At 32.3% G+C, this 21,557-nt stretch overlaps 1 protein-coding gene across 1 annotated transcript in view; it reads left to right on the forward strand.

Moving 5' to 3' along the window:
• LOC109346009 (cell number regulator 6-like) overlaps positions 1-18,304 on the forward strand; it is a 22,819-nt gene extending 4,515 nt beyond the window's left edge. Inside the window, exons 2-5 of the mRNA XM_019585349.1 lie at positions 13,134-13,238; positions 15,557-15,671; positions 15,963-16,231; positions 17,939-18,304. Coding sequence (XP_019440894.1) covers positions 13,134-13,238; positions 15,557-15,671; positions 15,963-16,231; positions 17,939-18,169 — 720 coding nt within the window. The 3' untranslated portion in view covers positions 18,170-18,304. The remainder of the gene's footprint in view (positions 1-13,133; positions 13,239-15,556; positions 15,672-15,962; positions 16,232-17,938) is intronic.

Raw genomic sequence — 21,557 nt, forward strand, 5'->3', positions numbered from 1 at the left:
TCAAAAAGAGAATATAGGTAATCATCACATCTATTAGATTTTCTCTATATGCATCCCACAAATTAAACAACCCAATTGGTGTTAAGTAAGGCTCTTAATCAGAGAATGACAATGATGTGAGTTGCTGTAGAAGCCATCAACAATTTTGAGGGTTATCTTGGAGTATAAGTTGATAATCAATTCACTAGCAGAGAATAGAGAGTGCTTTGGCCAAGTACAGTTAAGCTTGAGATAGGACCCAAGGTTACAAACAAAAGCTTTCAAGAAAGAACCATCTTCCAACCACATGCGACAAAGTGCAAACCTTGGGTGAACCTTTTACAGAACCGTTGACATCAAGTTTCAAGAATCTTGGTGGTGGGAATCTGGATGAAATCAACTTCTAAGGAAGTCATGGTCGAACAAAGATCACATGTCCTAAAAAATCATGTCTTTGTGTTCCTAATCAATCAAATTCTGATAAATAATTTAAAAATGTTAGTTTATGTTTTTATAACTTTTCTTTTTAGTTAGTATCACTTTTTTTATGGAACACTAAATGGGATATTTAATCTTTATTCGTCATATTCACTACTCACTAGTGACATGTCTAGCTAGTAGCATTAATACATCTAAGAGTATGATTGCAGTGGATCAATACTTGAAATATCAGAGGAAAGTTTATTTTGGCATTGAAAATCAAATTGTTTGTATCCTTCCAGCATAAGTGCATAACCATACTATATAATAGCCAAGAACATTAACTATTTCTTTACACAAAAGTCATTTTTTAGTATAGATAGTAAAACGGGTATTGTGCACATGTCTGCACGCATAGCCCACAATTTTTTGAGGGTAGGGTATTTAAATTTTGTTTATTTGCTCATTTTACTCGCCAATTTTTCCGCGAAGCCTGTGGGCATTTCTAATGGGCAACATCGGCGGCCTGCGAGCATAATGTAAGGAAAAAGAAGAAAAATTCCTATAAATTATGTTGTAATGTGATTTAATGTCTCAAAAAAAATTATGATGTAATATGATTTAGTCAATTTTATAGAAAATATCAAGGTTTTAAAAATTTTGTTCTCTTTTAATTATTTTATTTAATTTATTTTTATTTTATAATATTAATTTTTTATTTCTAAATTATTCATCAATGTACGTGGACCGCCCGTTAGCGCGTTTTAAAATTGGCAAGACATGTCATTTTGTGTGTTAAGCCAATATAGGCATGACCGTGCCCGATTAAATTATTGCGGGCACGGGCAAAACGGGTCGAGTGGTCCATTTTGTAATCTCTATTTTTGATTGATCAAAGGTTTCTTTTCGACCGAGGCAAGGATCAATGTCGAGTCCAGCAGCCCACACACCCTCATTGTTGGGAACAATTTAAATTTTCAAGAATTATTTGTTTTAAGATAATAAAATATCTCCTCATACCAAGAGATAATTTATTTTCTCCAATCAGTAAAAATAAATGTTTACTATTTTGCTTAGTTTTAAAAATGTTTTAGAAGTAAATAATAAAATAGGACAAATGTCATGACTTTAGTGGTTATTAGAGATAACTTATCTCCTTATACCAGGAGATACTTTATTCTCTTGTTTTAATCTTGAGATAATGCATATTCATGCTTGGAAGAACGAAATACAATCTGAATTTACTTTTAATTGATAAATATTATTCATTGAATCTCATTATTCTCACACGCAATAAAACAAGAATACAAATACATACTGAAAAATTCTTATATAGATCTTCCTAGACCATACCAAACCCTGAATTTCATTTTCTCTCTTATGAGGATAGAATGTGAGTTGGAGTGTTGGATCATATCTTAATGTATAAGCTTTCTATTATGACCAATTGGTTGGGTATCTAGTCATTAAACTCTAAATAAATGAGTTGTCAAAATTAAATCATTTGTTTTGTAATTTTGTAATCCCTCAAATATTAAATATAAGACATTCACCTTTCAAAGAAAATGGCACTAACTCCTTTGAAGTAAATTGAAGAACAAGAAGAAGAAGTATACCCGAAAAACACAAGAACACTTGAATGAAATCATACTTGATGCTTCCCTTTATTAATTGATTTGAATACTTGATTACAAGAGAGGAATCAAATCCATATATATAGTCAATGAAAACTACCATATGGCAGAAATAGAAAAGGGAAAACTAACTAACTAATTAGTCAACAAACTTAACTAATTAATCATCATGATTAACACATTTAACACATGTGTAAAAGGCTTAAACTATAACAACTCTGAGTTGCTTGCATTACACTCAACAACTTTGTTGTTCTTGCCCTTTAGGCAACTCGAATGAAGGTTTGTAAGCTTGCAGTGGGGACAGCTTTTGTATAGGCTGCAACTATCTGGAACATCCTTGCTAGAGTGGACATGCTTGTTGCCTTAGTCCAAGATGTTTGAATTGTGAATATCCTTCCTTTGATCCAAGCTGCATATCATTGATTTGGTTGCTACCTGCATACAAGCATGAGTAAAGTGAGATATGTTAATGTTGTGTTCATGACCTGACCTAGCTTTAGCACCATCATCAGTTGATGTTGTTGTTCTATTCAGCATAACACTAACTTTTAGGTAGCAAGCTAGTTTGTTTAGGCATAGATTTGGCCAGGTTTTGTGTGTCTTTTAATATCCCCCCACAAGATAGGGCACATAGGTCTATGAGGCCCAGCTTGGAGTGAATTTTGGAGTAATCCTGAACTCCTAAAGCCTTTGTCAAAACATCTGCTAATTGAAGCTTTGAAGTGACAGGTAGAAGCTTGATGACCCCTGAACAACATTTCTCTCTTATTGTATGGCAATCCAACTCTATGTGCTTAGTCCTTTCATGAAAAGCATGGTTAGAAGCAAGGTATAAATCAGATTAATTGTCACAATATAGTAAAGCAGGAGTAGAAAATGGTTTTTGTAAATCTTCAAGTAAATATGTAATCCAAGTAATTGCACAAGTGGCAACTGCCATTGCTCTATACTCTACTTCACAAGAGCTTCTTGATACTGTTTTCTGCTTCTTTGTCTTCCAAGATATCAAGGAATTTCCCAAGTAGATGCAATAACCAGTTATGGATCTTCTAGTGTCTGGGCAAGATGCCCAGTCACTGTAAGCCTTGATTTGTACAATGGAGTTAGTAAGGAAAAATAATCCCAAGGCTGGAGAACCTTTTAGGTATCTCAAAACTCGTAGAGTAGCAATATGATGAGTGATAGTAGGGGATGCCATAAATTGAGCTAATTGCTGAATGGAGAAGGTTATGTCAGGTCATGTGTTGGTTAAGTAGATAAGTCTACCAATGAGCCTTCTGTATGTTGAAGGATCAGAATAAGAAGGACTATCATCTTGATATAGATGATGTCCATTGAGCATAGGAGTAGAAGCTGGTTTGCATCCAATCATTCCAGCATCTGAAATGATTTCTAAAGCCTATTTTCTCTGATTCATAGATATTCCAGATTTATTTCTAGCAATCTCAAAGCCAAGGAAGTATTTTAGATCTCCTAAGTCTTTTGTTTTAAAGGTTGTGTCCAAAACAGTTTTGAGGTGATTGATTTCAGTGATATCATTACCAGCTGAGATTATATCATCTACATAAACAAGAATGGTAGTAATTCTGTCCCTAGAGGTCCACTTTATGAACAAAGAATGATCTCCTTTGGCCTTGTGATAATCATGCTTGAGAAGGAAAGTTGAAAGCTTAGCAAACCATTGCTTGCTAGCTTGTTTTAAACCATATATGGATTTTTCTAACTTGCAAATTTGATTAGAATTATGAACTTTAAGGCCAGAAGGAATAGTCATATACACTTTTTCATTTAAATCACCATGTAAAAAGGCATTATTCACATCTAATTGCTTAAGATGCCAATTATGAATAGAAGCTAAAGAAAGAAGTAACCTTACAGTGGTTAATTTTGCTATTGGTGAAAAATTTTCCATGTAGTCCACACCTTGTGTTTTATTGTATCCCTTTGCCACCAACCGTGCTTTATACCTTTCTATACTTCCATCTACTTTATATTTTATTTTGAAAACCCACTTACAATTGATAACAATCTTATCATTAGGCAGATCAGTTAAGAACCAAGTATCATTCTGTTGCAGGGCCAAAAGTTCTTTATCTATGGCAGCCTGTCAATGGGGAGATTTAATGGCTTGAGAGTATGTTTTTGGTTCTTTTTGAATGGTAAGGGATATGATTCTTGCCTTATAAGGGGTGGAGAAGGAATCATAGCTCAGATAGGAGGATAAAGGATACCTGGTGTTGGAATTAGGAATGTCTTTATTGCTTAATAGAGCGTAGTGATAGTCATGAAGATAGTTAGGGACTCTAGTAATCCTATTACTCTTTCTAATACTAATAGTTTGATCCTCATGGTGATCAGTTTCAGGGCATTCTGTGTCTGGACTGTTTTGGGAATTTGGAGTATCAAGGGAGTCTTGGGAAGCAGGCATGTTTGGCAGAGTTTAAGTTGTATTTCTAAACGTCATAGGTGTAGGGAAAATATCATCATATATGGTTTCATTGAGAGGATTACTATCATTGGGTAGGTTTCTTACATAAGCAGAGTCTTGAGCAGTCTTATATGGGAAAATGTTTTCATAGAAGATGACATTCCTACTGATTTCTAAAGCTTTAGTCCTTATATTTAGAACTATAAAGCCTTTCACACCTTTTTTGAATCCAAGAAAAATACCTTTGTCAGCCCTAAAATCTAACTTAGTTCTAAGATGTCCTTGTGTACTAACAAAACATAAACATCCAAAAAAATTTAGGAGATGCAAATTAGGCTGCTTCTTATTTATGATTTCATAGGGAGATTCTTGTGCAAAACAGGAGTAGGTAAAAGATTAACAATGTATGATGCATGTTTGACAGCATAAGACCAATATAGTTTTGAAACATTACTTTGGATCAAAAGGGCTCTTGCTATATTCAAGAGGTGTTGGTGTTTTCTCTCAACAATACCATTTTGTTGAGGAGTGTAGGTACATGAAGTTTGGTGCAATATGCCTTTAGTAGAATAGAAAGATTTCATAGCAAAATTCAGGCCCGTTATCACTTCTAACAACTTTAATTTTGGCATTAAACTGAGTATGTATCATGTTAATAAAACTCTGTACATTATCAGAGGTTTCTCCTTTAGTTTTCATCAAGAACACCCAAGTAAACCTAGCATAATCGTCAACTATAGTTAAGAAATATTTGTGACCATGTATAGAAGGTATAGCAAAGGGACCCCATATGTCAACATGTATTAAATCAAGCATTGTAGAGATTCAGAGTGACTTAAGGGAAAGGCTAGTCTTTTTTGTTTTAATTGATGGCAAACATCACAAACATGGTCTTTATTGAAAGATACAAATTGAAAAACATTCTTTAATATGATGATGAAATCTAGAGGTCCTCATCACATATAATCCATTTGCTAGCCTAGTTGTACCAATCCTCCTCAAAGAGTTCTTCTCTTGTATTAAACAGGAAGAAGTGTCAAAGGATAAGATGCATGAGGATTTGGATGTGAGCTTGGGTATGGAAAGTAAATTGTACTTAAAAGTAGGTAGGTATAAGACATCATGAATAAAAAGATTAGGTGTGATGATAATAGTGCCAGAAATGTAAGACACTACTTCAGATCCATTAGGCAATTTAATTCTTACAGGATTGATTTTTTTGTGTGTTGAAAAGTTAGATAGCTTGTATTGATATGATCTGTTGCACCATTATCCAATATCCAAGTCATAAATTGATATTTGAGTTTATAGATACCTGAAACTTGATCATCATGAGCTATTGGTGTTGCAGATAGCACATTTGCCTCATCAGATCTTGAATCTTTTGTGTTTGTTTGTTGTTGAAGTAAGCTAACTAGGCCTTGGTACTGTTGCTTGCTAAGGCCAAAGATAGTGTCATTGTGTTGTGCTTCATGTCCATTCGATGATTGATCATTGTTGTCATCTAGTTCTATAGTGTTTGCAACCATAACAGAGTTATTTTGTTGAAGTCAGTTTGTCTGATAGTTTGCTGGAAAAACATGGACCTTATAACAAATATCTATAGTGTGACCACTTCTTTTGAAATGAGTGCAGTATTTCCCTGAACTGGCTGGTTTATTCCAAAAATTCCTTCCATAGTTGTTGCCTCTTCCAGATGTGTTGTTAGTGAATTTTCCTTGGCTGCTCATACCTGAATAAGCTCCTTTCTTCCAATTTCCATAGGCAATTAAAGCCTTTGAGCCAAATTCTGGCCCATATAGTTGTCTTTCTTCTTGGACAACTAAAGAAAATACCTTCCTCATGCTTGGAAAGGGATCAATGAGCATGATCTGTGACTTGACACCTGAATATGCTTCATTCAATCCTTTGAGAAATCTGATAATTTTGTCTTTTGTCCTATGCTTCTTGATGTCAGGTAGAGCCTCACAAGTGCAGCATGGCATGGGTTTGATGCTATCTAGTTCATCCCATAGAATCTTAAGTTGGGTGAAGTATTCTGAAACATTGAGGTTCCCCTGTTTAAATCTTGCTACTGAATTTTGTAGGTCTGCAATTTTTAGAAGATTTCCTTGGGAATATCTTTGATAGAGATCATCCCATACGTCATGAGCCTTATCCATCCATAAGATGCTCTGGGAAATTGAAGGATTCACTGACCTAGTGATCCAAGAGATGATAATATTGTTGGCTCTTTCTCATGCTTTGTAGATTGGATCTGTTTTGGGAGGTGCTTGTATGCTTCCATCCATAAATTCTAACTTTTGCTTTGAAATCAGGCTCATCTTCATTGATTTAGACCATTGGTGATAATTGTCACCATTTAACAAAGGAGAAACCAAAGCACTTGCTGGATTCTCTGATGGGTGTATGTAATAAGGAGAAGTTGGATCTTGTGAAGGATTTTGAGGATTTTAAGAGTACAATGTTGGACTTGAAGAGATAATGGTGGACATTCTTGAATATAGCAGAGCTCTTTTGAAAGAGCTCTGATACAATCAAAGAAAATGACACTAACTCCTTTCAAGTAAATTGAAGAACAAGAAGAAGAAGTATACCCGAAAAACACAAGAACACTTGAATGAAATAATACTTGATGCTTCCCTTTATTAATTGATTTGAATACTAGATTACAAGAGAGGAATCAAATCCATATATATAGTCAATGAAAACTACCATATGGCAGAAACAGAAAAGGGAAAACTAACTAACTAATTATTCAACAAACTTAACTAATTAATCATCATGAGTAACACATTTAACACATGTGTAAAAGACTTAAACTATAACAACTCTGAGTTGCTTGCATTACACTCAACAACTCTGTTGTTCTTGCCCTTTAGCCAACTCGAATGAAGGTTTATAAGCTTGTAGTGGGGACAGTTTTTATATAGGCTGCAACTATCTCGAACATCCTTGCTATAGTGGACATGCTTGTTGCCTTGGTCCAAGATGTTTGAATTGTGAATATCTTTCCTTTGCTCCAAGCTGCATATCATTGATTTGGTTGCTACCTGTATACAAGCATGAGTAAAGTGAGATATGTCAATGTTGTGTTCATGGCCTGGCCTAGCCTTAGCACCATCATCAGTTGATGCTGCTGTTCTGTTCAGCATAACACTAGCTTGTTTGGGTAGCAAGCTAGTTTGTTTAGGCATAGATTTGGCCAAGTTTTATGTGTCTTTTGATAACCTTAATTAAAAATTATAAATTTCTAATAATCTCTCACTTTATCTTCATATTTTGTATGAAACAATTTAATCATATGTTCTTGAAGTGCACATTTGTGTACTATTTATAATTAGATTTTTTTGGTGTTGAATGATTTAATTAAGGAAATGCTTGTATGTGTGGAAGATGAACAAACCATATTATATCATTCAATACTTTATTGTGTGAAGTGGATGTTGCTTCTACTGATTCCATTTCTGTCTTTTTCCTCTTTACACGAATAGTAGTTTTTTGTACAATCATGGAAAGAAGAAGAAAATTTATTTCATACTATATTTATAATCCTGGGAATTAAATTTGGAAGAGTACTATTAGGAGAAATGTCATTTCTACATATACTAGAATATATGTTTGGTTGACATATATATTTTTTAGGAATATTTGTTGATATTCACTGAAATAACTTGAAATTAAGTTTTTATATGATGTATATTCCTGTAAATAGATGATTTTAGCATGGGGTCCCCCATCCTTTCACAACCTCTTGATATAGAACATGGTCTTTGGTTGGCTTGGAATCAGAGTCATCGTTCGTTAGTTTTGGAGAGTGACTGTCTTGAGGTAATCAACATTATTACTGAGAGGATGCAGATCCGTCTGCAACTCCTAGATCAAGTTATTAAGGACATTGGTGATTTACTTGAAAGAAAATGGAATGTTCGAGTGCAACATATCTTAAAGGGGGAGACAAGATGACAGATTTCATGGCTAAACTGAGTGTAGGGCATCCTAAAAATTTCAAGATTTGGGACACACTGCTAAAGAATGGCCTAGACATCTCAGAGTTGGACATATCCCTTTTGCTTTAGTTTTTTTCTTCTTTTAAGCTTTCTATTATGACATATCCTCTGTTCCAAAAAACCATGTCTCCATATCTCTAACCAATCGTAATTCCTAAAATAATATAAAATATTAATTTATATTTTTTATAAAAAAAAATTATATATTAAGTAACACATTTTGATTGACTTTGTACACCATTGAGAATACAAATAAATACAAGATATCCTCATCGGGTGACCTCGTCCGACTTTAAAGAAATGGGAGAGCTTTGAAGTTCATTAATGTTTTTATGATTTCAAGATATTGGTCATCACATGCTTCAAATAGTGTCTCATTCCATATCACAAATCAATTACAGTGTTCCATTTTATTATTTTGCTTTTAAATTTTTTATTTTATTCACTTGTTAATATATGATTGACTTTTTTTTTGTTTCCCACAGGTATCCTCCCACTAGAGGCAATCTTGTCCGAGCCGGGAACATCCACAGGTAAGTGAGGCTGTTGATATATGATTGATTTGAGATAGAGAATAAGGCACCATTGGGAATAGATGATCTCCATCTCATTTCAACTTCCATATAGAAAACTAAATAGTTGTGATATAAATTTATACATGTCCAATTCTCTAATTGTCCTTTAGTAATATTTTGTCTTTATTTATTTGTATAAGTATATTTATATTCAAGTATAATTACTGTTTAATTTTAGATTTTATAATGTAAATCTTATAATAATAATAATAATAATAATAATAATAAATTAATAATGTTTAATTATAATTACTCATAATATTAATATTGTATAATAAACTTTATAAAAGTAGACTTACGTTAATATTAATTTTGCAACAATGTAATATTAACTTAGTTTATATTATTATATTATAATAAACCACATAATAGGATTAAGGGTTTATTTATGTTGTTATAATAAACAAAAATAATATATTAATATTAATATTAATATTAATTTATTATTTATAATTATATAAATTTATATTATAAAATTAAAATTGAGCAGTAATTATAAGATTTTCTATTTAATATTATACATATTAACATATGATTTATATTATTGGCAGAATATATATACATCAATGTTCTATACATATTAATATTAATATAAGATTTACATTATTCGCATTATATACAATATTTACACTTATTTAGATTAATGACCATGTGGCTCTTTATTATAACTAAAGGTTAAGATTAAGGTTTGATCCTTGCTCGTCCCATCTCCTAATTTTTTTCAAAATATCCCCTAAACTCACTTCTTTTGTACAATTAATAAAAATGTATTTTTGAACCGATTCCATTTCACAACTTTAAAAATGGATTTAAAATTTTGAAATGGGCTGCTTAATTTAAAAATATATAAATAAAAAATGTGTTGAAAATAGGCCATTGAGAGGTTGGTACAAAATGGTTTGGGGTGTTTTTTTAATGGCATTATTTTAATAATTTTCCTTTGAAATAATGTTATGCATATCGAAAATAAGATCCTATCCGATAATGGACCTTATAATATTGGAATAAGAGGAGAGAAAATTTTTAACTTTTTAATTTATTCAATTAAAAAATTTAGACCATTAATTCTTTTGGTACTATGTTATAATTTGAGCGAAGTTCTAAAAAAAAATCTCAACCTAAGGATATAATATATGTTCTTTTAGAGGTATTATACTTACTCGATAATTCTTTTACCTTGAAAAGGATTATTATTATATTCAATTGTAGAATGAAAAATACAGAATTGATAAAAAAATTATTATGTTTATTTATTTCATATAAAATACTTCACTCATTTAAAAAAAAATTGAAGTCCCTACAAACTTTATTTTTTGAAGGGACATAAATTAAAATATGCAAAATCACTACCCCAATTGTAAAAAAATAAAAAACTTAAATATGTTTCTTAAAGTATAGATAATTTTCATTTTAGTTCTCTAACTTTTCCTCTGGTAAAATATAGAATTAGCATTGAGAGAAAAAAGTATAAGAGAAGTTGAAGAGAAAAATATTATATTCCTTTATCTATACTATATATAAAGCTAAAATATGGTGTAACCATTACCATGGCATAATTTATATATTCTTATTTTCACTTCATATTATTTAATTTTTACAAAAAAATCATATAATCCTAATTAATCATCACTAACATATTAATTAACCACATCCCTCACCTTAAACTATACATTATCATAAACACACAAAAATTATAATATAAAATACCACGCAATATTGTTCGACATGCACGAAGTGCCTATTAACACTAGTATATACAAAAGGAGAAACTTTTTATAACTACCTTATGGTGTAATTATCTCTTACTTATTTTACCATTTTAATTAATAAAATTATAATATTTTCTCACATAATAAAAAATATTAATGAAAAGTATAGTAAGTTACATATACAAAAAATATCAAACCTCAAATATAATATAATTTTTTATAATATCACAGTTCATTTTCATATTTTTTATCACAAAAATTATAATATCTCGTACACTCATTATAAAATATAATAAAATTAAATATTTAATATTAGAAAATAAGAACGTGAGTTAGCAGACACAAAATGCATGTCGACACAAAATTAAATATTTAATGCTAGTAGTTGTAAAGAGAAAGACATAAGTGAATAAAAGTTGTATGAGATCTCCATAAATTTTATATTCTAATTTAATGAGAAAATCGAAAAGAAATAATGATTTTGTATGAAATGTCCTTTAATCATTATTTTTATTTCTCTTGTTAGTTTTAAATGCAACTAAGTTACATAACTCGTTATTTAATTAAAAAATATTAACTAAAAATCAATTGATATTATAATGAAATATATATATATATATATATATAATAAAACCTTTATTTTTTAATTAATACTAAAATAAAGTTTCTCTCTTTTTCTTTATTTTAAGTATACTTTTGTCTTTTGAAGCATAATATAATATTTCTTTATCAATTTGTATCCAACCAACAATGAGTAAGACAAGAAAATATATTTTTCTCTATATTTTCTTTCTTTTGTCTTGTTTTAAATATTGTAAAAATTTAATATATTTCTTACATTTTTTTTTTCTAGACTATCTTACTCACATATTTCTTTTGTCATTCTCTTCTTTACAACCAAGAAAAGCATTAATCATTTAGTTTTTAGCTTATATTTTATTTAATCGGATTGATTTTAATTCTTGTTGATGCTAGTCCACACATAATTATTTACCTCATTTATTACTATAAGTCTACAGTATATGTTGATATTAGTCACTTTATTATACCAAAACCAATATTTTAAAATTTATAAATATAAATTTTGATCATCTCCATCAATTGTAATTTGGTAGTGTAATGTATGAGTATAATATTGAGAAAAAGTTGTATATATAAATAATGAAATTAATTGTTTTTTTAAATATAAGTAATATGAATTAATAGCAAATATGTACACAATTTTTATACGTATAAATATTATATTCTATAAACCTTATATATGAATTTTTTATACCGTCAATATATCATTCACTATCAATTATATTATTTTTATTTAATAGTTAAAAATAATTATTAAATAGATAGTGAATAATATGCTACTACAATTCACCAATAAGTCATGCTAGTGGTATAAGATTTTACTGGTTTTCAAAATATACTAAAAGTTAAAGATTGAATTCCTGATAACAACATTTATTAGGAGAGATAAATATGTATGCAAAGAAATAATTTCCTTATATCACATTTCATCACGAAAATAATACTATATTATATATTTATATTTATATGTATACTATATATAAAAAAAATATGGTGTAACTATTAGCTTGGACTAATTTCTAATTCCTTATTTTACCTTTAACATTTTTTAATTTCTAGGAAAAAATCATATAATTCTAGGTAACCATCAATAATATTATAACCACATATCTCATCTTAAATTAGACATTATAATAAATATAAAAAAATATATAACCTAATGTATTTTACAAAAACATTTTAATTCTCTAAAATAAAATATATAAAAATTAAATACTTAATATTTATTTATACTATATAAAGCCAAAACTTGAAATAACTTCTTTCTTGCTGTAATTTTCATTTCCTATATTGCCCTTAACATTATTTAATTTTTACAAAAAAAACTATATAATACTAAGCAACTACCACTAATATATTAATTAACCACATATCTCATCTTAAATTAAACATTATCATAAATACAAAAAAATAAATATAATATAAAGTACATCGAACACAGCAAATATATTTTAATTCAAAAAATGAAATATATAAAAATTGAATATGTAGTATAACACAATATTCGCCGACAGGCACGAAGTTCCGGCAAACATTAATAATAATATAAAATAAGAATGTGAAATACACATGTAATATCCACAGTCGCCCCCCTCTAAATTCATTTGATGAAAAGTTCTTAAGAAAAAGTAAGGGAGATACTCGCCCCACACTAACTCCCTTTGTTTGCATATAAACCGACAAAGTAATATTATCTTATATTTAGATCTTAAACTCTTTTTTTTTTCTTCTCTTTGGGTTTTCTTTTTCACTATTATTTTTCATTGTTTCCATTTCTCAGTATCAACAGAGAGATGGAGGAAAGGAATGAATCGCGTTATGTGAAGCTTAAAAAAGATCAAGCCCCTGTTGAAGATATCAATCCTGGTGAATTGAATCAGCCAATTGATGTTCCTCAGGTTTGTATCATTCCTTTCTTTAATGTTCATTCACTTATCAAATCGGTATAGAAAACATGAATATTCATTTTTTCCTTTAAATTTTATGTATATTCCGGTGGTTCGAGGTCTTGTTTTTATGTAGATCATGGACCTAGACCCCCTAGAGTTGTCCTTAGGGTTGTGGTCAAGATCCGGGATATATTTGCTAGACCCCACTACGTAGGAGCCTGGTGCATGCAATTGGCCACTATTTTTTATATTTTGTGTGGTTTTAACATTTTTACCTAAGTTATCTAGTTGTAGAAATGGAGACATTAGATTGTGTCAAATGCCACATGGGTTTACCAGTTTTGAAGTTTATGCAATTGAGGATTTATGACTTGATCTTTCGTACAAAAGATACTTGACCTTGAGGCCTAGGTAAAGGAGTGACCCATCAGCAGCTGTTAACTTTCCGTGAAATTTAATTTGATAATTAGAATGTGAATGCAGGTGGTTGTGAGTGATTCATTGGAGGCTGGTTTGTCGAAAATATCTTATAATAAGTCAACTATCTGTATTCGCGTAATTTTATAATGTTAGGTGTCGGTTTAACAATAGATATTAGATGTCAGTAGCAAGGTCGAAAAGTTAACTCTGAGATAAACGGGCTCAGTTCATGCTTCATCATACATTTGACTTGCTTGTGGTTTGTGACTTTGTGTGTTTTGAATAATTGATTTTGGACCTGTTCTGTTACACTATATATGAAAATACTTGTTTGTTCACTCTGGATTTAATGTTTGGATGCTCAGTGATCAGTAGTGTTTGTAGTTTGGACATCAATGATTTCTGGCTACCGTTTTGTATGAAGGACGGTTCTTTACTATATTTGGGAGTTTGGAGATTGATGGAATGTAACATAATGGAATGGAAAAGGGATGTGAAGGGGGAAAATGGAAGGGGAGTCACCTTCCCATTGTTTGGAGGGGGTGTAATGGAATGGAACAGAAAAGGATTTTTTGTTCCGTTTGGTTCCTCCATGATTCGGCGGGTTTTGGGTAATGGTTCCTTTTCTGTTCCACTCATTTTATTTGATAAAAGAACTTCCAAACAATGGAAACTTGATTTATCCCCCTCCATTCCACTCCATAATTGAGTATGAAGTAAATGAATATGCCAATCCATATGCTATATGTGATGACATTGACTTCAGTTGACTAATGCGGTTTGTTCTTTTTGGCTTTTGAGACCTGTTAGTATACGCTAGTTTACTTTAGACTTAGTTAACATAGTAAGGCTTGTTATATGACTTTTTATTTTATTTGTGACCTTTGTTGATATTTAATTGAGAAGCATAAATAATGAATTTTCAGAGTCGGATTTCAGCTTTTCAGCCAAGCAGTTTGGGTCAGGTTTGAGAAAAATTCCCTCAACCTAACCCAACTTGCTAGAATGATGACTGGGTAGTGTCCCAAAATGCTGAAATCCCACCCTAATTGCTTGTCAAACACTTTTAACGGTGATGGTTGCATACTTGCATAATGCAAGGCACTCACTGCTAACCTACTGACAAGGATCTACTATGTAATTGTAACCATGTTTAATAACCTTGAGTCCTAGTTGCTAGTTTTCCCAATGCTATTACTTCCAGAATCTTGCTTCTTGAAGGATATCTCTAATGTATTTACTCTGCGGCAAATGCAGTGAGCCATTTGACAATTGATGAACATCTATATCAGGGAAGCTTTTGAGTAATCTAATTCCCTTACACCAAAGGCCTTGTTGAGGTCAGCGACAAGAGCTTGAGTGGTTAATTTTGCCCCACCCTAAAATTCTTTTCCTTTCTTTGTTTTAGGGATAAAAACATGTTATTGTTTTCTGCTATCAATTGAGAGATTTTTGTCTCCCATCAACCATCGGATACATAGACCCTCTTCTACAATTGTTATGGTGCACATTATCGTCAATGGCACTTGTCTGCGTACATCTGCCTTTGTTTTCTCACCTATTTGTCTGGTTTGCCCACCATAGTAGTTGTCTTTCAGCTATCGTTATGAAGCCCATATTGGTTTCTAGGGTCGTTTTCTTTTAGTATGTTTATTTTAACAACTTCGAAGTTTGTAAGCTTTAAATCATGGAGGAGTATTAAATTATATCAAAATATATTTGAAGTGTTTTATAATATCTTAAAGATCTTTAGAAGCAGCCAATACTCATCAACATTTTATAGAATCTTTTGTGACATTGCGAGCAAAAGCAAAATGAAATTTTTAAAAATTGTGCATATGTTCCTATTCTGATTTCTAGTTTATGCTGGTAGAAGATATTTGCTAATTGTTTAAAATACTTCGCAGTTGACTGTTCACAAGTGCTTTGAGTGTGGGCAGCCATTACCTGAAAGCTATGCACCTCCTGCCGATGAACCTTGGACGACCGGGATCTTTGGATGTGCTGAAGATAGGGAAAGTTGTAAGTTAATGCATGATTAAGCTTGTCAAATTTTCCTAGAGTCAAGGAGTTATCTATTATCTTTTTTGGACTAGTCAATTAAGTCTCAAGAATAATAATCATCTTACTTTATAGGTTTCCTCTGACCAATGATCTGCACTATCAAAAAGTCTCTACATACCTTATATGCTAAATTATAGTTAGACCATGCCTGGAATATATAGGACTTATTTGTATGGCTATGTTAGCAATTTTACCATTGCAATACTAAACAGAATTGTTGCTTTATATACTATTCCTCCCACACTGCAGGCGTGACAGGACTTTTTTGTCCTTGTGTATTATATGGACGCAATGTAGAAAGCTTGAATGAAGACACTCCTTGGACTGGACCGTGCATTTGTCATGCCATTTTTGTTGAAGGTGGCATTGCTCTGGCTGCAGCAACAGCAATCTTCAATGGTGTCATTGACCCAGGGACGTCGTTTCTCATTTTTGAAGGTTTATTTTTCACTTGGTGGATGTGTGGCATATACACTGGTCAGGTTCGGCAATCCTTACAGAAGAAATATCACTTGAAGGTACGTGTTCATTTTTTTTCTCACTTGGACTAGTAGTCAACTGCAAATATGGACTGTGGCATATACCAAATATCCCTCTGTGGAGAATATTGCTTCTGCTTGTTGCGGACATGTAATATAGCATTATGCTAAAAATCATGTGCCATATGCAGGGGTCTGTTCTATATCAAGCCTGGCATGTATTTTCTTCTGTGAAAAACAAAATCATGTGATGATAAGACATTTTATATTGGCAAGAACCTATTAAATGCCTGTATGGACATGATTCTAGTGTTATCATGTCCATACACGCATTTAATAACACTATATCAAGCCTGGCATGTATTTTCTTCTGTGAAAAAAATCATGTGATTCTAGTGTTATTCTTGGCGATTGTGATACTGACTTTCTACAAGTCTGGTTTCTACAATGTTTGAGCAATTCATGCAGCTTGACAAATGTTCTCTTGCAAGATAGTTTTTTAGTGATAGGAAAATTACAACCAAAATTGAATTGCTCCCTCTGTTCATTATAAGTGTCGATTTTTTCTGAAATTTTTTGTTCTGGTTTAACTGCCGTTCTCAAACTTTTTTGGTACTACCAAGGGTATCCTATTACCTTATGGGTAAGGAACTAATCCCTTTCGGAGGTGTGACTGCCCCTTTCAACAAGTGTTGCTCCCAGAAATCAAACCCTTGACCTTTTGGTCTTTTTTGGGATCTAGTGGGACCTTACACCACTAGACCAACGCCTCGTTGGTGTTGTTCTCAAAGTTTAAGGTAACGTTAACTACTCTTTTATCAATTATACTCTTGTCCTTGTTATTGTGGAGATCGAACAACGAGAAGAACTGAGAAGATATAATAGGAAAATAGTAATAATTTTGTTAAAATAAAAAATTCAATGATTTCCTTGGTTTGTATAAAACAACTTAGGACAGTAGGACAACACTTGTAAAGGAACTGAGGGAGTATTATATGGTTGTTTATGCTTACTTTTTCTCCTGTTCAAGAAAAACCATAGGCAAAACTATTAGAATAGATTTAAAGATCAATGTTATGTCAATGGACACGATTTATGGTAGGACATCTTAAGTGCCGTTCGATCCATGTAGCCACTCGCTATGTCTTGGTTGTTATTGTTTCTTCTCTTCAAGAGAAGAAAAACACCCTATAGTGTTTTACCCATGTGATGGAATTATACCCTATAGTGTTTCCCCATTTCTGGTGCCTGGGACTACACTGCATTGTTTAGCATCTCATTTTTACTCTTACCTAGTAGGGTCACCAAAAGTGGCTTCTATTTATTTAAAAGATAATAGTTGATAGTATTGTTTAGACAATTTTGTAATCCACATCAATTTGTGAGAGCGGGACCATCTATTATTCGGTAAAAGACTACTTCCCTCCAAAATGATTTGGGATTTAGGTTCATCACACTATAAACAGCAACAATCAAGCTTTAATCCCACAAGGTGGGGTCGGCTACATGAATCGAATGATGTCATAATGATTTATTATAAATTATGTTCACCACATCGTCGAAGGCCTGATAATGGTTGCACTAGAATTTCATGGAGGGGTCAAATTCTATATATAAATTATTTGTTTTACTTTGCGTTTCCTAGTAACATGTACTTATTCAAGATTCTAATAATTATTTCCTATGCTTTACCTGGAAATAAGTTATGCTTGAAGGTTTTCTTATTTATTCTTTTGGTGACTGCAGAATTCACCCGGTGACCCATGTTGTGTTCACTGCTGCATGCACTGGTGTGCCTTGTGTCAGGAGCACCGGGAAATGAAGGGTCGGCTTTCGGACAACCTTTTCTCAGAAATGACCATTGTAAACCCTCCTCCCATGCAAGAGATGAAGTCTACTGATGACAAGGAAAATCCTGAAGCCTCATCTTCTGCTAAAAATAATGGGCATACTGATATGGAAATGCTGGCTCTATAGGAACCATTGTTAATATTGAAAAGAAATGACATCATTTTGGAATTTTGCTTGATAGAGAATTATTTTCTTAGACTGAGAATTATTTTCTTACATGTAATCTTTGTCACCATTGCTGCTTCTCTGTGTTTCTGCATTAAATTGTTTCCAGCAGGGAAAGGCTTTTCATATGGGACTTCTGAATTGTTTTCAGATAACCTTTCAAAAGTAAATTTGGATGACTTACCAAAAGTTTATAGAGCAAATATTTTTTCTATATTTTGTTACATATATGGGTAACTAATTGTATCATGATATAAGAGTGTTATTATGAAGGAAAATGGCATTCTAAATAAGAATGCAAATATTGAGCCAATGTTGTAGGAAATAGTTGCACTTGTGAATGAGTGTTGGGTCCATTCACAACTAAACATGTAATCTTAATAGATTTATTTTGAGTAAGATTGTATTAGTGTTTGTGATCATTAGGTCCAATAGTCGATACATTGGTGAATAAACAAGGGTAACTCTTGGTTGTGATAGGAGCTAGAAATCTACACTGTACAAAGGTAAAGGTGAAAGTAAAGGTGAAAGGGAGGTAAGAGTAAATGTGAGTGCAACTAAAAGTGAAATAGTTTATGAGTGGTAAAAAATGAAAGGTTTATATGAAGCATGGGTTCCACAACCATGAGCTTACATGGTCATTCATATGTCGGTTAGGTAAGTGTTAAGGAGAAGTCTAAAGTTCTATAGTTGACAAAGTGAGCAATCCTTGTAGCTGCACTAATGAAAAAACAAGTTTACAATGAGCATCAATCATATGTCATAAAGAACAATATCAAAGGACGGATATCGATGAGTCACCCAATTCTAGGTTGAGTTCTCTCAAAATACAAAAATCATATCTAGTTGAAGGTTGTACATATTCTCGTGATATATGATTCAATCAAATCACCTGGTCTCCTTCACAATCTCTCCATGAAAATCCAATAAAATTTTTTGACACTCCTAGATTTACTCTTATGATCTAATACTCAAGTTCAAATAGCTCCACTAGTTGGGCTCTCCTCTCGATATTTCTCCAATCTGTCTAAGGCATGTGAACATATGGCTAGTAAATTTACATGATTGAATTTAATGGCATCCAAACTACAATACTCACAAAATACTTAATGATAATAACTCATCACCTAATTGTCAAAGGGTATAACCCCTTAATCCTGAAATTAATGAAACTATCCACTAAGTTTTAATAAATTAACAAGCAAAGAAACAATTGAAAGAGTGTAACACCCACTTCACAAATGAGAAGTAGAAATTATGAGTTTGGACATTAAGGAGATTCCAAGAATGCAAGTAAATAAGTTTCATCACCTCATTTAGGTGTAACTGTACATTCTCAAATATAATCTTATTCCTAACGTGCCAAATAGTCCAAATAGTGGTGAACCAAAGAGATAACTACCCTTGTTTTTTCTTGTTCTCCATCCTAATCATGCTCGCATGAGAAAAGAGGTTTGTTTTAGCGTTGTTGTGTAAAATTTACTTAAGACCAAGCCTAGAATACAAATTTTTGCCAAACATGATAAGATTTTGAACAAATGAAGAACAAGTGGTTTATTGACTCACTCTCCACCCCCAAAGAGCACAACACATTGGCTCATTGCTCCTAGGACTCCCCTTTGAATAAAATTCATCTTTGTTGGGAACCCATCTAAGAAAATTCTTTAAACTAAACATTTTATCTTTGTTGCGACATTACATGCCCATAATATTTTGAAAGTAACATTTTCACAGCTTTTGTCCACTTGTTGCAACACCTAATAAGTGTTCAAAATCGATTATTGACTCCATTTGTCATGGGTCCATATCCACTATCATCTATCTTGTCTAGGCAAAAAGTCTTCAAGAAGTTTTAAGAGATCTTTGTATTCCTCTTGCTTCCGAAGGAAAAAATTTCTTCTCCACTTGAGATTCCAAGTCCATGCACCACTTCTCCATTCCCCCGTGGAGTTTACTAATGCATCTTTATTACAATTACCTGAAAAGTCTGTTAGTGCTTTTAAAACTTTTAGAGAAACTTTACGTTGAGCCTTTAATGGTTCAGAAGAACCCTTTATTTAGGATCTTGACATTTATGACATTTACATGTTATAGTATAAGATTAGAGAATACCTGGTTCTATTGCTATTTCTTTCTAGTGTTCTTCCCTGATGCTTTCTCTGATTGCCTTTTGTTTTCACCTCTCCTCCTTCCCTTTATGAGTTTCTTGATTATTAGAAACTCAGTTTCCTTCCTTCCACTCTATAACAATGCACTGGATTTTCTTTTATGCAAAACCAAGACCTTTCACTTATTCTTGCTTTTTGTTTCTATCTATCATAATAGAGATGTATTCCTTATGTTCATTCTGGAATTGCCACACACTATCCCTTTTAATGCATCAGTTGGAGAAGTTAACATATAGGAAACTACCCATGAAGTGAGAGGGAGGGAGTTGACAAAACCCCCACTAATCTGATTATTTAATTGCCAACCATCATCATATTAGGCACTTTCATTCAGATTAGTGACTTTCATGTACATGGACCACATTGATTATTAAATTAATCTAACAATCTCCCACTTGGTCCATGTGATGACTTGAAGATTCATAACTTTACTTGCGCTCTTTTATTGAACCTTACAAATCATCATCCTTTAAATTGAGCTGAAATAATTGAATCATGGCGGTCACAAATTATATGAGGCAACCTGATCCCTTCCATGTATCACAATCATCTCAATCCAACTCACTTTAATTTGAGTCTTCATTTACCTTTCAAAGACTCATCAAGTTATCTCATCAAAACCATACAAGTACATTCTATAATATAGATAACTTAAACTTTAACTACGGAAACGAAACTTTCATTGAATTCAAATGTGTCATACAATAATGAGCAAACATCCATACATGTATATATACATCAGGTATAATCACATTAACAAGGACTTATCTATAATGCCCATCCTTTCTACATGGCCAATGTAAATCTTGGGCGGCAACCCTTTAGTTAACAGGAACTTTAAATCCATATGTTTAGTACCTCTAGAATACCTGTCATTCTTAGAGAAGAAGACAGCTGCGGAATTATCACAATAAAACTTCAGCGGCCTAGCTACACTATCTATAATGCCAAGTCCTGAAGTAAAGTTCCGCAGCCACAATGCATGATTTGTGGCTTCAAAGCATGCCACAAACTCAGCTTCCATGGTGGACGTAGCAATTGTAGACTCTCTACCGCTTCTCCATGAAATGGCTCCTCCAGCCATTAGGAAGATATACCCAAATGTAGATTTCCTTGAGTCCATACATCCTGCATAGTCTGAATCTGAATAACCGATCACCTCAAGATGATCTGACCTTCTA

The sequence above is a fragment of the Lupinus angustifolius genome, chromosome LG04, assembly GCF_001865875.1.
Source record: "Lupinus angustifolius cultivar Tanjil chromosome LG04, LupAngTanjil_v1.0, whole genome shotgun sequence".
Taxonomy (NCBI): Eukaryota; Viridiplantae; Streptophyta; class Magnoliopsida; order Fabales; family Fabaceae; genus Lupinus; species Lupinus angustifolius.